This window comes from Rhipicephalus sanguineus, chromosome 7, assembly GCF_013339695.2.
Source record: "Rhipicephalus sanguineus isolate Rsan-2018 chromosome 7, BIME_Rsan_1.4, whole genome shotgun sequence".
NCBI classification, from domain to species: Eukaryota; Metazoa; Arthropoda; class Arachnida; order Ixodida; family Ixodidae; genus Rhipicephalus; species Rhipicephalus sanguineus.
Window position 1 is genome coordinate 145,969,930 of NC_051182.1, and position 15,710 is coordinate 145,985,639.

At 47.7% G+C, this 15,710-nt stretch overlaps 1 protein-coding gene across 1 annotated transcript in view; it reads right to left on the reverse strand.

Annotated features, from left to right (window-relative positions):
- The window catches only part of LOC119400191 (unconventional myosin-XV), a 110,002-nt gene that overhangs the window by 2,072 nt on the left and 92,220 nt on the right, over nucleotides 1–15,710 (reverse strand). The window contains 15 exon segments of the mRNA XM_049417996.1: nucleotides 163–297; nucleotides 526–609; nucleotides 721–770; nucleotides 1,617–1,756; nucleotides 2,299–2,363; nucleotides 2,950–3,182; nucleotides 5,729–5,903; nucleotides 7,349–7,443; nucleotides 8,179–8,309; nucleotides 9,795–9,877; nucleotides 9,985–10,061; nucleotides 10,249–10,321; nucleotides 11,271–11,406; nucleotides 11,724–11,848; nucleotides 12,565–12,758. Of these exon segments, the coding sequence (XP_049273953.1) occupies nucleotides 163–297; nucleotides 526–609; nucleotides 721–770; nucleotides 1,617–1,756; nucleotides 2,299–2,363; nucleotides 2,950–3,182; nucleotides 5,729–5,903; nucleotides 7,349–7,443; nucleotides 8,179–8,309; nucleotides 9,795–9,877; nucleotides 9,985–10,061; nucleotides 10,249–10,321; nucleotides 11,271–11,406; nucleotides 11,724–11,848; nucleotides 12,565–12,758 (1,796 nt within the window).

Here is a 15,710-nt window from a genome sequence, read left to right on the forward strand (position 1 = left end):
TCACCAGTTTTTAGGACGGTCACTTGCTAGTAACCTACTAGCATCTCGGAAGCACATATGACACAGAAGGGACTTGAGGGAAGAGGCTACGCGAACCAATGCAAACACCAAGTTCCTGGCTTTGAAGTGCTGCCAAGACGATTTGACGATAAACGCACGTACCTGGTCCGTCTGAATGCGCGTTATCTTCTGCACCATGAGGTTTCCACACTTCATGTCCAGGTAGAGTGTGCCGTCCTCGGCACGAACTTTCCGCGTGGATATCACCTCCGAGAACGGGTACATCCACACAGACTCCTGCGACCGAGACGCCAGGAGACGCGAGCGGCAAACGTTAGAAGTTTACTCTGGCGCTCGATCTCATGTATATGGCAGATCCATTTATACCGAATGCACAGTTTTTACTCGAACTCCATTCATGTAAGGCTAGCGTTATATGTGAGAGAATATGGGTTCGAGAAGTAATACTCACACTGCTTTACCTTTGATAAATTCGATCGAAAACGGATGAATAGGGGAACTTACATGCGTGACAACGTCGAGGAAGTGGATGCCTTCCCTGTTCAGGGCGAGTATGTGCTCTGACGTCACGTTTTCGTTTCGAATCCACTGCGACAGAAAAAAAAAACACATGACAATCAACAAGGTGTTTTCCCAGCAACTTACGTATAGTTACAGCCATTGCTATCAGCGACAGCACTATGTGAACGTATGACCCACCTTAACGGCGAAGAAGCAGGAACCGAACAGTGGCCATCTTTGTAGAATGTCTGCGCGCAGAAAGAAGCATGCGTCAAGCAAAGAACGACTTCCCAAAGACAAAAGTGCGAATACAATGTAAAGGCAAAAGCTGAAGGCCACGGTAATTAGTTAAGTGTAGTTATCACCGGTGCGAATACATTAAAGCCCAAAGATAGAAATGTCTAGTAGTACTATAAGTGCTACAGTTACAGTGGCCAGATGAAAGCACGACAACGTGATGCGCTTGTTGAGGCATTTCAAGCGGTAGTGCTCAACGTTTCGCTGCACTTTAAAAAAACTAAAAAAAAATTCAGGTAGGGACCCTGCTCGCCAGTAGCGTAGCCAGAAATTTTTTATGGGGGGGGTGGGGGGGTGTTCAACCATACTTTATATATGTTCGCGCGTGCGTTTGTATGCTTCTATACATACACACGCAAAATTTAAAAATATCATGGGCGGAGGGGGGAGGATGGTTTGAACCCCCCAACGCCCCCCTCCACCCCCTTGCTACGCCAGAGCTACCCGCCATCCTACTGCGCTACGCTTAAGACGTGCCAAGATAGCTAATATAGAGGGTAATTTGTACGCTAACAGGACGGCCTTCTAAAACCCTTCAAAACTTTTCTAACCAAACTTTTAACGAGATTAATGACTTCCGTGACATTTGTAACCAGACTCGATAGACTCCAATTTGAAAATGATTGTCTCTCATTGTAGACGCACTTCGTGCGGAACTGAGAGTTTCGCCAAGATGCGCTAAACTGGTGCTGTGTATAACAGCACAAAACCATAGACATAGCGAGAGCGGTAAGACCTACATAATATAGATGATAGATAACTAAAATTTCTCGCTTGTCAAAACATTAAAGACTGACCTAGACACTGCGCCTTGGCCTCCGTGTTGGTCAGAGCCATCATGTCGGCCCAGTTGCGCTGCACAAGGTCCACCCAGTGCGGAGGCTTGACGTCCTTGCTCGCAAGCACGGGCTTGGGGAGCAGGTACTTCACTTCGTCCCTGAATGTTGCGGAACAACCAAGAACAGAGAAGCCGGTAAGTTGTAAACTGATAACTCTTGTAATAGTATGGAGAGCTGGGCGAGTTGGTTTGAGGACATTCTTGGAAACATTTCGGCGCGCACACAAAAGACGAAAACGAAAGGCGAGAAGACAAACGGGCGCGAACTCACAACTTGTGAGTTGTGAGTTCGCGCCCGTTTGCCTTCTCGCCTTTCGTTTTAGTCTTTTGTGTGCGCGCCCAAATGTTTCCAAGAATGTTCTGATAACTTTTGTTTACATACTTCGTCCTGGTTCCCCCGGTTGGCGAAAAGATAACCCAGAAGATTTAAGGTAAAAGGAAGTGAACAGCGGAGAGGGAAGCACACGAGCAGCAGAGGAGGAAAGCCTTCTCTCTCCTCGGATTACCACATTGAGGAGAAGGTGGCCTGATACTTGGTAACGACAACGTAGCCGAGAGAATCAACGGATACAGCACACTAAACATCGAGCATCTAGCAACTCTGTGGCACAAAAGTAACATATAAGGTGTCTCGCACTCACTTGGATGGCACGTGCTGCATGTCGGCCGCTCTGTGAAGCAAGGCAGCTATCCTCGCGATGTCGCCCTGCAAAATTCAAGCACATAAGTATTACTCACAGCTGGCATCGACGTGTTGAATGAAGATAGAAATTCTAGGCCGCAAATATTCTTCAAATATAACTATTCGAGCCTCTCTCCCGTGCACAACCAATAGAAAAACCCCGCAAAACCAATAGGAAGTCGTGTTTATACCAGAAACACGGCGTATGGCTACATGCCCTCTTATTTGCTGTAATCCAAGTGTCGCATGTACCCATCTGAAAATCCACAGCTAGACACGGTAGGAAACGAGGTGTGTGAAACGACGCAACATGCATGTGGGTGTTAATCTGGGCTGCAACTCAAACATCTTAAATACGTTTACTGCGAAGCCTTCTTCTAGTGTGCTATAGAAGCACATCCACTGTAGCGTATTATAGCATAGCACCTTAGGTGTCCGTATGACAAAGAAACTGACTTACATCCTCAAATGTGTACCACCCTAAGCGCGTTCGTATTGCAACACACTATTTTACACATTTAAGGGCGTAAAACTAGAACTGTCCGCCTGACATGTGGTTTACACCCTTAAGGGTGTGAAATATTTAATCTGCAGCTTTTATTTAGCTCACCAGCATCGGATCCGGAAGGCGGCGCCCCTGCGGCTGGACCAATAGGAGCCCTTCGAGGTAGTCGGGCGCCACCTGGTTGAAGATGAGCTCGACGTAGAGCGGGTTGTCCAGCCGCAGCGGGAAGAACCACACCGAACGACAGAAGATGAGGTAGAACACGTGACCATTCTTGATCAGCTCCGTCGTCACGTCCAGGATGTACTCCTCGCGACTCAGCGGCATCGTCAGCGGATCTGCGCAGGCAACGGCGCATACGCTGTTTAAAGCCATGGCGTCTTTGACACCCACCGCCAAGCTCAGCAACAGTCGCTCAGCAATAGCGACTCGGCAATAGCCATTCGGCAATAGCCATTCGGCAATAGCCACTCAGCAATAGCCACTCAGCAATAGCCACTCAGCAATAGCCACTTGGCTGCAGCCACTCAGCAATAGCCACTTGGCTGCAGCCACTCAGCAATAGCCACTTGGCTGCAGCCACTCAGCAATAGCCACTTGGCTGCAGCCACTCAGCAATAGCCACTTGGCTGCAGCCACTCAGCAATAGCCACTTTGCTGCAGCCACTCAGCAATAGCCACTTGACTGCAGCCACTCAGCAATAGCCACTTGGCTGCAGTCACTCAGCAATAGCCACTCGGCTGTAGCCACTCGGCTATAGCCACTTAGCAATAGCCACTAATCAGTCAGCAAAAGCCACTCGGCAATAGCCACTAACTAATGGCCACTCGGCAATAGCCATTCAGCAATAGCCGCTCAGGAATAGTCGCTCAGCCAAAGACAGCATTAAGAAACTACGTTCGGTTACAGCCCAAGAAAAAAACGTCAGCTCCGCCCATAGCCATCGCTCTCCCTCCCGTAGAGAAATTACACAAATTCTCCATCCAACAGCGCTTACTCATTTTCGTGAGGTCAAGCAATTCTTGAACATCCTGGTAAATTTCACCAGGGATTCTGACAACGGTGCTCATCCAAACAATGTTTTAGGTAGTAACGACGAACCTTTAATTCTTAATATGCGTAGTACTTGCACTAGCCGAGAAAGAGTGCTTACAGTTCGAGCGGAAACCAGCTAGCACGACTGTCTTTCACAGATCAAGGGCAGGCGCGCCGGGGTTCTGTCTGATGAGCTTACGGTTATTTCTGATGAGCTTACGAACTGTTGCCTCTATGGGCAACCATGCGACATCGTACATGGAAGCTCAGATCTAAAACCTACTTCAAACGTGAAATGAAACTAACGCATTGAGGTTTAACACGGTAACACAGAAGCTGACAATGCGGAGCGCAAGATTGCCCACTTTTTAACCTTGCAGATCACATAATTAAGGATGTTCACGTAAAGAACAGAAGCATCTATAGAAACGGTTCATGCAAGTCTTGTTCTTAGCGGTCATAATTAAAGAAGCACTGGGACATTAAATAGAAGCAATGGAATGTGACCAGGCGTACTACGGAGGTTCCCTGAAGGTACGGTGCGTAGAGCATATGGAAGCACCGCACGACTATTGCAAACGTTGCCATTTTGGTGGTCTGTTTATTGTGGAAATCACACAGCGGCCTCCACGTTTAAACGCTGCAAAGAGGACACTTTATGACTTGCCCTTAGTATCGTAACTGCTACTCGAGATCGTCTCAAATATTTCTAAACACAGCTGGTCTAAACCACTCTGTGTAGTACTATGATTCGTCCAACATTTTTCAAACAAATCTTATGAGTTACAGTTCTGAGTGGTGGCGGCGGCGGCGTTGTACACGAGAAACCTGGCGCCGGCGAGTGTACAGAAATGCGGTGACATGTGCCGGTGCCGTGCGTATTTGTGTGTGACGTTTTCCAATAATTTATGCTCTCTCGATCGTCGACTTGTAGGCGATCAGCCGTATCCAATATGGCAATGTCATTATTTATCCAGGTCACCTGCGATTTCACATTGCCACACTTCATTGTTGCCTGGATATGAACGCATGACCGTCGTTGTTGCCTGTATATACGCACTGAAACGTCGCGGTGCTAACCACGTAGACGAAGGTCCAATTCCCGGTATGGAGGAAGGAAATAGTTAGGAGGGAGCATTGCGCCATGCGAGAGAAAGAAATAAAACTGCGCGGGGGAATCTTATCAATTTGGACTTCATACCGGAAGGACATGACGGCGACGGCGACGGCAAAACCCGTCGAGACTGTCCATATAATTGCTATCGCAATAATAAAGAAAGAAAATGAATATGTCAGGAACGCACACGGAAAGCTTCGCCTGCGCCCATTTTCCCGACAGGGGAAGGGCTCCTGAGTTTTTAACATCGGAACTATTTAGGCTCGAGGTTAGGTCGTACAGAGTGAACAAAAAACTATCATCACTATGATCGGCCTCTCCACTGGCGCTCTCTCTATGCGTCCCCTTCTTCATCTTCTTAAGACCTTGCTAACTAAGGTTAAGTGTTAATTAAGACCTAGCTAATTAAGGACATATTAAGGTGCTGCTAATTAAGTCACTGCTAATTCAGACCAAATTAATTAAGAACATACTAAATAATCGTTCACTTCCCGTAGCCACGACGACACTTCGCCAACAATATAGTTCTACGCTTCAAACAGCCAAGCCTTGCCATGCCAAGCCAAACCTAGCAACGACTTATTCGAGCTAGTAGAAGGCGGACAGAAGCTAGGCCGGCCACAAGCTCCGCTGTTAGCCCAGCCTTGCACCTCTAGTGCCACCTGTCCACATTTTTTCTTTCGTTAACCTCCCTGTCTTTCCTTTATCTTTCTCTCTCTCTCACAACGTACCGCCTTCGACGATGCAGTAGAGCGAGAACTCGTCCATCTCGGTGCTGCCCCGGACTCCCAGAATGCCGCAGATCTCGTCGATGATGTCCTCCACCACCGTGGTCGACTTGGTGTTGATCACGCGCTCGGTGCCTCCGGGTAGCCGGTAGATCTGCCGCTTGGAGTTGCGGCCAGCCTGGCAATAAAAAGAAAAAGAAAAGACATAACATAGTGTCACACTTCAATCTTACAGTTCGACTTCAAGCGTAAAAGAAATTGACGCAGCTTGCACATGTGGCGCAAGGCTGGAACCAATAGCGGAGCTGGACGGCCTTCCTCGTTTCTCTTTATTTTTCTTTCTTTCTTCCTCCCTCTTTCTCTGTTTTTTCTATCTTTTTTGTCCCCGCTTCTAGTTTTCTTTCTCTCTGTATCTGTCTCTCTCTCCCTCTTTCTGTGTCTTTTTTTTTCTCTTTCTAGCCTTTCCTTCTCTCGCTATTTCTCGCTTCGCTTCGTCTTTCTTTCTATCTCTTTCTCTCTCCAGTGGTACAATCACACCAGAATCGGGACAGAGGGAAACGAGAGGCGCGTCGTGTCTGCCCTCTAGCCCGATCATGATTTCTCACGGGGCGAGCGTAACCGGGGAACGCGGTGTAACAGCCAGGCGAGGCAAGCGAGCGTCGCAGAGCAGAGGCCGTTCATAATGATGACAGTTTTCGCGAACCGGGGGTTTGCCAAGCTTAGCTTCGCTGTTCAAAAAAAAAAGAAAAGAAAGAAAGAAAGGGGGGCACAAGAGAGAAGACGAGATGGGACGAGCGCTTCTGAAAACGGAAGTTTATTCACGGAATTATGCCTACGGAATTCACGGAATTATGCAGAGATCACAAGGAAAAGTACATCATCGCGCAAGCGAATTCCATGACGACAAAGTTCTAAAAACAAACCAAGGGTTCCTTATATAGGCGTGCGCAGAGAGGGCGACCGCCTCACACACCTAATCATCTAAGGGGGGCGGCAATTCAGCCCCCTATCTTTACCCAATTACGCCTCCGATCCCCTCGTATATGTAATTCGAAGTGTGGGTTCGGGTCCCGCCAACGGAGGGGGTGCTTTTTCGTCCACTTTCATTCCTTTCAATTTATGCCATAATTATTACACTGTAGTTCAAAACAACTAATATTGTCCCCTATACCATCATTGGGTTAAGTCCGAACAATCAATCCCGAACAAGCGCCCCTACCCGAGCAAGCACCCCTCTCCTCCCGCCATTTTCACTTTCATTCACTGTTTTTATTCGCCCGACGACGGCGAAAACGACAGTGAATGTATGCATATTCAATAAAGCATTTGATTGAAAGCACGCGCGGCTCTTCCGCCGCCATCTTGAATTTTGTTCTGTGACCGAGCAAGCCTCCCCCCCCCCCTCGATATCACGTCGGATTATCTTTCACCGCAAGGGGGAGGGGGGGGACAGGCGCTTGCTCGGTATTTTACGGTAATAACGAAAACAGTCCCTCTAAAGAAAATTCCCCTTCTTTCCTTCACGTAAGAGCTCAAGTAATTCATCTCATCAGTGCCCTTTCAACGGCAACGAAACCTGAAGCGGGCACATCGTGACGTGAAGAACCAATACTGTTCACTCACTGATATCGCTGCGATCTCTTCAATGCTGGGGACGTTCTTTCGGCCTCCGTACTTGAACGTCTTTCTCAGGTTCTGCAGACACACCATAGCCGTACCTACAAAAACGAAAAGAATGCGGCGAATTTTGTGAAGGCAAACTGATTTTGTATGCGAAGTATTTTATCTTGTCGAATTATTAGTCTTATGGACACCTGAATCCGAACGTCGTAAGATTCGGAATTTTGGGAAGAGCTCGACGTAAAATTTAGCATATTATACATACTCAGTTACAAGCAAAGAAAAAATATAAGCTCCAGCAACAGAACCGCGGTGCGCCTGCCTTTAACCTGTGAAATACAGCTGTGCTAGCTGGTTTCCGCTAAAGCTGTAAGTACTTTTTCTCGAATGAAGTAAATACTACGCATATTATGAGTTAAAGGTTTGTCGTTACTACCCGAAACGTTATGTTTGGCTGAGCAGCGACGTCAAAGTCCCTGAAGAAATTTAGGAGAACGTTCGAGTTTCCGACCTAGAACCAGCGACGCAAGCCCCTTCTGTATGGAAAAGTTGACTATATGAAACTCTCGAAAAGCGCTTGACATCACGAAATTGAACAAGCGCTATTGGTCGGTGCGTTCATGCAAGTTCTCTGTTGGAAGGAGCGCGATAGCTGCAGGCGGAGCTGAACTTTTGTAGCCGACAATACACGAATTTTGAAAATAAAAAAAATAACTCGGGGCAGGCTTCTGCAACTGAATTTCGCAAAAGATCCACAGAACTGTTATCATTGCACGTAAAAGTGTGGGAAGTGCGAGCGACGTTTTTATATGTGAGCGGACGCGGCATCGTACCGTGGTAGGCCCTCCGCTTGTCGTAGGCGGCCGCCTCGAGGAACTTGAAGAGGTACGGCTTGAGGTTCTCGGAGCAGTCGAAATACGCGGCCACGATAGAGAAGAGACGCCAGCCCCGCTGACAACTGTCCCTGGAGAAGAAGATCGCGCGAGAAGGCGTACCATTACGTTTAACAGAATGTAATAGCGCTACCGCCACATCATTTAGACAAAGAGCATAAAAAAAATGGTGAGGCGCACACAAGGTTTTGCGCTTTCGGCGCCAGTTATCCGTAGGTGCGCACCCTGACACTGTACATTGTGTATACACCCTCTAGCAAAAGTTTGCGGGAGGCATAAGCTTTCGAGAAAGCTAATATTCCCGTACTTTAGCACAACAGGCTGTTGGGCTTGTTAGCTATCCGTGCATGAACACTAAAAGAGTATAGCGCAAAGCACGACGAACACTTGCTTCCCTGTTCTATGTTCGTCGTTTTTCGCGCTATACACTTTTAGTGTACTAATATTCCCGCTTTGTCTGGAAACGCAGCATCCAGTCAAGCGATCCAGCCTGCAGGAGGCCTTTACCTGCTAGGTTGGAACATTCATGCACTAACAGAGGAGGCATTCGGATTGGCAGTGGAGTTTAACGTCCCGTAAACCTTTGCCGCCGGGTGTATATACACTCACAGCCTTCGCGACTCGATGGACAGGAGGAGCAGGCAGCAAAAATGGAGAACCGCCCCGCTGTTCTGATCGACCTTGAAGAAAGTGTCCGCCACCTGCGTTCGCTTGGATCGCGTACCGCGTATCAAAGGGTTCCCGAAATCAGCAGAACCAGAAGTATATAATTGCAGCATAACACCGTGATTCATTCAGACTGACTTAGACAGCGTTGCCACCGACACAAATTTCTGTTGAGTGGTTCAGCGCGAAACGAAGACAAAGGCAAGAAGGGACGAACACAAGTGCTGTCTTCTGCCTTCTTGCCTTGGTCCTCGATCGTTTCGCGCTGTACAACTCAATATAATTAAACAGATCCAACTCGCCCAAGTGTCAGTACAATATTCTGCGTCGAGGGAAGCAGCACTTATGTGACGTTATTACCGATTACGTGAGTGAGCCAGCTATCGCACGCGAAAGATGCGATTGAATATGAATGAAAAAGAGTTCATGGTGGATAAGCGACTCCAGCCGGTAAAACTAAGAGGCTTAACAATCCAAGGTACAATTGGTAACTACTTTGACGTGTGCGCTAGGCAAATTTTCACTTTCGATTAGGTAAGCAGAATTACATTGTTGGTATTCCGTAAAGGGGCATCGGACGACTGTCGCTTACTGTAGAAAGAGTACTTCGTACGCAGGCGCGCACAATGTGCCGACTACACAGAAAACACGACATATGTAAGGCTATCATTGATTGCAGAAATAGAGTCGGTAAAGGAGATCAAGACAGCGCAGCAGTTGAGTATAGAGAGTAGACCTAATTCAACAACTGCGGTCGGGGTAAGGTTCTCTTACCGCATTTGTGCTAGGAATGTATTTATATTGCAGGCGGATTTCTATAGACTTTCTGTATAGATGTCAATGAATGACACGTAGGATTACTGTTCTGGGATACAACTACTTCCACTTACGGTTTCGAGCTCTTGTTGCTCGTTGTCTGCTTGATTATTTGGCAATAGACTTCGTCCCGGAGAGCGGGAATCTTATGGCAACTCTGTAAAAAACGGGGTGTCAGGACACAATATCACGCTGGATGTAGAGCTGTTTGGCGAAGATATGAAAAAGAACAAAACATTTTTTTTTAGAATGGCCGGAACTTACTACTAGGATAGAGTAGACGCAATCCACTTCGGACTGGTTCTTGGACATGGGGTAGTCACCCATGTAGCGCATGATAGCTGGCGAAGAAAGAACACCGAAAAGCTTATATAGATTACAACATGACATCGTGCTTTCTTAAGAATCTTCGAACGACGCTGATTCGGAGTAAATGACGGCATGCCGCGTGCGACAGCAGTGCACGCGTCATGCACAGACACGAAGTGGACAGGCATCGTAAATGAACGGTAACAGACGGACACTTACATAGGAAACTGTCTATGGCAAGCTTGTTCAGTTCGGGCGATTCGAGATTCAGGAGGGAAGCCTTGATGGGAGACTGAAAAAGAAAGAAAAAAAAGAGAACGGCATAATGTAAAACTATCGCACGTAAAGAGCACTGAACTTCCAGTGGTCTGTCCTTCACGGCAGCTTGCTGTTGAGCTAGTCTGTTTGTGGTGCTAAGAAAATCGGCGCAAGAAACTAGACAAGGAAAACAAACGCTTGTCCGATTTCTTGCATGCTGCTTTAGAGCGAAAGCTCTATACGCTGTCTCCAAAGGTCATTCATGGCATCGCAATGACCTTGAGAAGCCGGAGCGCCAGTGTGTCAGGAGTGACGTAACGCCACGTCATCCGCTGCGGAGAGGCGTCGCAGCTGCGTTCGCTCGGAGCCTCACCACTGCGGTACCACGTGACCAGGCGAGGGCTTAATGAAACGCTGTGTGCATAACCTTCACAAAAACAGCCCAAACGTACCTTTCGCTTGTGATAACAAGGTTTAGAAGAATTCAACCCCAGCCAACTTTTTTTTTTAGTATTACATGAAATACGGAGGTAACTTCCCTTAGAATTCATATGAAACTGCCGTTAGAAGAGGCGTTTCTTTGGAACGTCTTCGAATGCAAAGAATTCGCACCGCAGCCTCGCACTCGTCCACGACGACATAGTATTGCTGCCTTTTGTCTTTTTGACTAAATGTGCCAGACCCGGTGAGAGGTAAGGCTGTCAACGTCTGCGCTCCACTCCATCAAGATAGAACTTTTATGTCCTCATCGCATCCTTTGTGATTATTTTTTTCAACGTTTGTTCATCCGGGTTCTGGGTAGGGCAGCCAGTCAAGCTCAGTCCTTGTTAAGGTTCCCGCCTTTCATGTCTATTCCCAGGGCATTAGCTTTCTTAACTGGATCATATGACTAACTGAATAATATGGTCTGCTACAGTTAACCGGGCACAACCTCATCTAGGCAAGCTGTAGGGAACCTTATATGTTGAGATGTCATAGCGAACCTTAGAGAACTTGATGAGCTGGGCGAGCTCCTTCCAGGTCCAGTCGGAGTCCTTGCCCTTCTTGCTGGCCTTCAGGTCCTCCAGCATCTTCAGGGAACCCCGGAAGGAACCGTTCTGGTCGCGGAGCATCTCGTACCTTTGCACGTGGAAGGCGAGAACGTTAGCGTTGAGACGCTGGCCTTGTTGGCATACGTCATCAAGAGTTCCCTTCAAGCGTATCGAAACTAACGTACAAACACACCAGAATACGAAACCCGCGTATCAGTGCATGCACCAGCTGCTTTGGTATGCGAAACTGAGTGGCACGCAGTGTGCACCCTACAAGGACACCAGCTGTGCAATGTCTATGGTGCTTTGAACGCCAAGGAATTTCCCACCGTTAAGGCCATGAAGATCGCGAGCTTCCTTGCCTATTGTTGGATATAGAGTACATGTAATGCAAATCACACTGACCTGTCGAGGCTCTCCCTGAAGTTGAACATGGCGTACTGCAGCATGCTATGCTTTCCGTCGGCCATGTGGCTCTCAACACCGTTGCTTTGTTCGATGGCGTGGTCTTCCAAGTTGTCAACGTGATCCTGCAGGTAAAGTCCGAGCGAGGACGCCTTCAGTCTAATCATGGCCCCAGACGGGTTTCGAGTCTATATATACTTAGGAGGTCGAGGTTCCGACACCCCAGGCACTTAGAATGTTCGGGATTAGGTCGAGGGTTTTATGCCCTACACACTTTGAAAGTTCGGGGTTCGTTTCGTGTTCCTGTACACACCAGAGGTTAATGGTTCGATACCCTACGTGCTCAGAAGGTGCAGGATTCGAGCCACAACACACTTGGTAAGTCGTGGGTTCGAGTCATTATTCACTATATAGCACTCAGTGTTTGCCGTGGTGTAATTTACATTGATCCCTATGTATTTCTATGGGAGAGACGTCACGTTCAGTAGCGTAACCAGAAATTTTTTCAGAGGGGGGAGGGGGGTTCAACCATACTTTATGTATGATCGTGCGTGCGTTTGTATGTGTGCCTGTATATACACTCCTTCAAGTTTTAAAGATCTCGGGGGGGGGGGGGGTCAACGCTCCCCCTCTCCGAGATCTTTAAATTTGGGGGGGGGGGGGGCGTTGAACCCCCCAACCCCCCCTGGCTACTCCAATGGTTACGTTACAGTCAGCCACACAGACTGACAGACTTCCTGGGAAAGTAGCCTAAGAATGCTTACGCATTAAAGGTTGCATGCTATAATCGCCAATACGAAATGACAAAGACGAAGAACGACTGGAAGCGCGTTTAATATACCTTGGCTTCGACCCAGTTCGTTGCTCCGTTGTGCGCAGGCGCATGCTCCGACGGAGAGCGCATGTCTCCTCGAGCACCAATGGCAGAAGTCGGGGACACGGATGGGCCGTGCGGCCGAGCCGACGACAGTGGCGCCACGTACTCGCACGGGAACAGGCCGCTGTCACCGGTGTCCGTAACGCCGTACAGCCAGCCTGCAGTACACGTCGGCGTAGGTAAGTGTGTACAGGAAACGTGCTTGTAAGCAGCCCGTAAGGTATCGAGCAGTACTATTCCGTCACGATATTGTGTGAGGTGCGGCGGGATGGATGGACACCGTCGAATACCGCCACGTTGTCAAATTCGCCATCTTCACAACTCTTGATTGGCCCAGAGGGCTGCTGCGGCCTCTCCGAAAGGCCTAAAATCCGCCATTGCAGAAATTTACAAGAAGCCGGATTTTGACGGTGTCCAGAACGCCACGGAATGCTTTTCCTGTGAAACTGGTGCGGTGCTCTCTCTTCTCTCAAAAAAAAAAAAAAAGAAGAAAAGGAAGGAAGGCAGAGATCTTAAATAGTTTGACTGAACGTAACAAGGGTTGAAAGTTGGGCAAGCTGGCACGGGAACATCTTCAGAAAAAAATGCGCAGCAGGACGAGGCCCCAAGAAAGAAATGACGAAAATGAGCGCAGACTCTTCTTTCTTGGTGCCTCGTCCTGCTGCGCAGTTTTTTCTGAAGATAGTTCGACTGATATTGAGTGAACAGAATGTTATTGTTTGCTGACATTACCCGACAATAGACAGCCAACATTAGCGAACAGTTGCCAACACTAACAATTTTTCAGCCAACATCGGCCAAATACAGCCAACAGTCACTCAACATAGGTCAGCGTGTAAAAGAAACGTGCTTGTAAGTATGCAGCCCGTAAGGTATCAAGCTGTACTATTCCGTTCATTGTATAGCCACTGGTTAGCCAACATTGGCCGGTGCTAACCAGTGGTGACAGTATGCGAGTATATGCGGTAGTTTATTCATTAAATAAGAAATTATCATCGTCGAGATCACCGCGATCATCGTGGACGATGCATCCCGTTTGCGAATGTAGGCCGAGAAGGTCCAGAAGGCCGTGAAGGCTTCAAAAGTGGAGAGGGCCATTCGGCGATTACACGCCGAGACAGAAAAATTAGGCTGCAGACAGAGGTTCGCGCGCATTGTTCAACCAAAGTATAGCGGTTCTCTGTATTTCGCTGCAGCGAACCACGTCGTATTGACTTATTAAAAAGTATAGTAAACTATACTAACAGTACCCTGCTTTTAATGATCCGGTAAGTCGTGCGGCGAGCATTCCAGATAACATAAACCCTTTTATATGCAGCGGCTGCAACAAAACGATCTGCCACGATCATGTGCAGGTGTTATATTGGTACATACCAGGCGCCATTTACGCCTGAAGAGCTTCATACGCATCAGCATCATCATCATCATCATCATGGCCACCCGCACGTTTAATGCTCTGCAGGATGAAGGCCTTTTTCTCCTGTATCGAACAACATCCATACCGCGCATACAGGACATGGTATGCAACATGCAACTTCGATAACCACCATAGCCGCCAGGAAAGGAGGCGAAATTGAGAAAGGCACAGATATTCAGTTTCTTAAAAACAACAACAACAACAACAACAACAACAACAACAACAATAATAATAATAATAATAATAATAATAATAATAATAATAATAATAATAATAATAATAATAATAATAATAATAATATATCTAGGGTTTTACGTGCCAAAACCACGATATGATTATGAGGCACGTCGTAGTGGTGTGCTCCGGAAATTTCAACCATCTGGTGTTCTTTAACGTGCACTGACAACGCACAGTGCACGGGCATCTAACATTTCGCCTCCATCGAAACGTGACCGCTGCGACCGGGATCTAACCCGCGACCTTCGGGTCAGCAGCCGAGCACCGTGACCACCTCGGCGGACAACTTGTTCATTGGCCTAGGGTTCTCACATCGTCTTGTAAGTTATCCTTCAACGCGACCACCACGTCAGGAAGTTGAACATACGACATCGTGCTAACAGTAAAACGTCAGAACCAGCGAATCAGCGCGGCCGATAATCTAGACAAAAAAAAAAAAGAAAAAGAAAAGCGATGTAACCATGGTGTCTATATAGAGTATGAATCACACTTGTCTAGAGCGACCAGTCGGCCGCTTCAGCCGCCGCTTTTTGCAAAAATATGCAGAGACCGACGCCATAACGATACCAAACGTAGTCATATACCACCTGCTAGGTCCTAGTGCTATAATTCAAGCATGAACGGAAGCTTGTAGCTAACGCGAGGTAGCAACTGTGGACAGCGCAAGCGTCCACAGCCACGCTCTCGACCGCTCTAGGTAAATGCAATTCAGACTGCACTTCGCTTGCAAACGGTTCCACAGTGGACACCAAAGCAACGATACAGCCGAGAATATACCTTGAGTAATAAGCAAACCCGAGAAGTTGAGGACCAAAAAGCGTGCAATGGAACGAAAAATAATAGGCGTAACTAAGAGATAGGAAGACCGCAGGATGGATCAAATAAACGAGAGTAGCCGATATCCTAGTAGATATTAAGACGGAAAAATTGACTTAGGCATGTCACTTCATCAGAAGGACAGATAACAGATGGTCAGTTAGAACGTCGGAGTGAATGCCAAAAGATAGGAGGTGCGGCCAAGGATGGCCAGGATTTAGGTTGAGCGACAAAATCAAGAAATTTGGAGGCACAAAATGGAATATAAACTCGGCAGGACAGAGTGGGTTGATAATCGGGAGAAGCCTTCGCCCTGACAGCGAACATAAGACAGGTTGATGATGATAGTAAGGCGATAACTGGGGCTAGTTGGTTCACGTCGACGTTGAGTATGCGCTGACTGAAAGAGTTACGACGAAGAAGACACGTCCTCCTCCTCTTACACCTCTGTCTGTCTCCGGACAGAGGTTAACTCTGTCCGGACCGACGGACGGATGTTAACCCTCTGCATCTGTGTGTCTTCGTTGTAATTCTTTCAATCAGCGCATATTCAAAACTTTGATGATGATACCTTGAATGGCGAGGACGAGCTGACCGATAGCTTTCCTGGTCTGCGAGGCGGCGTTCCTAAACACTTCGG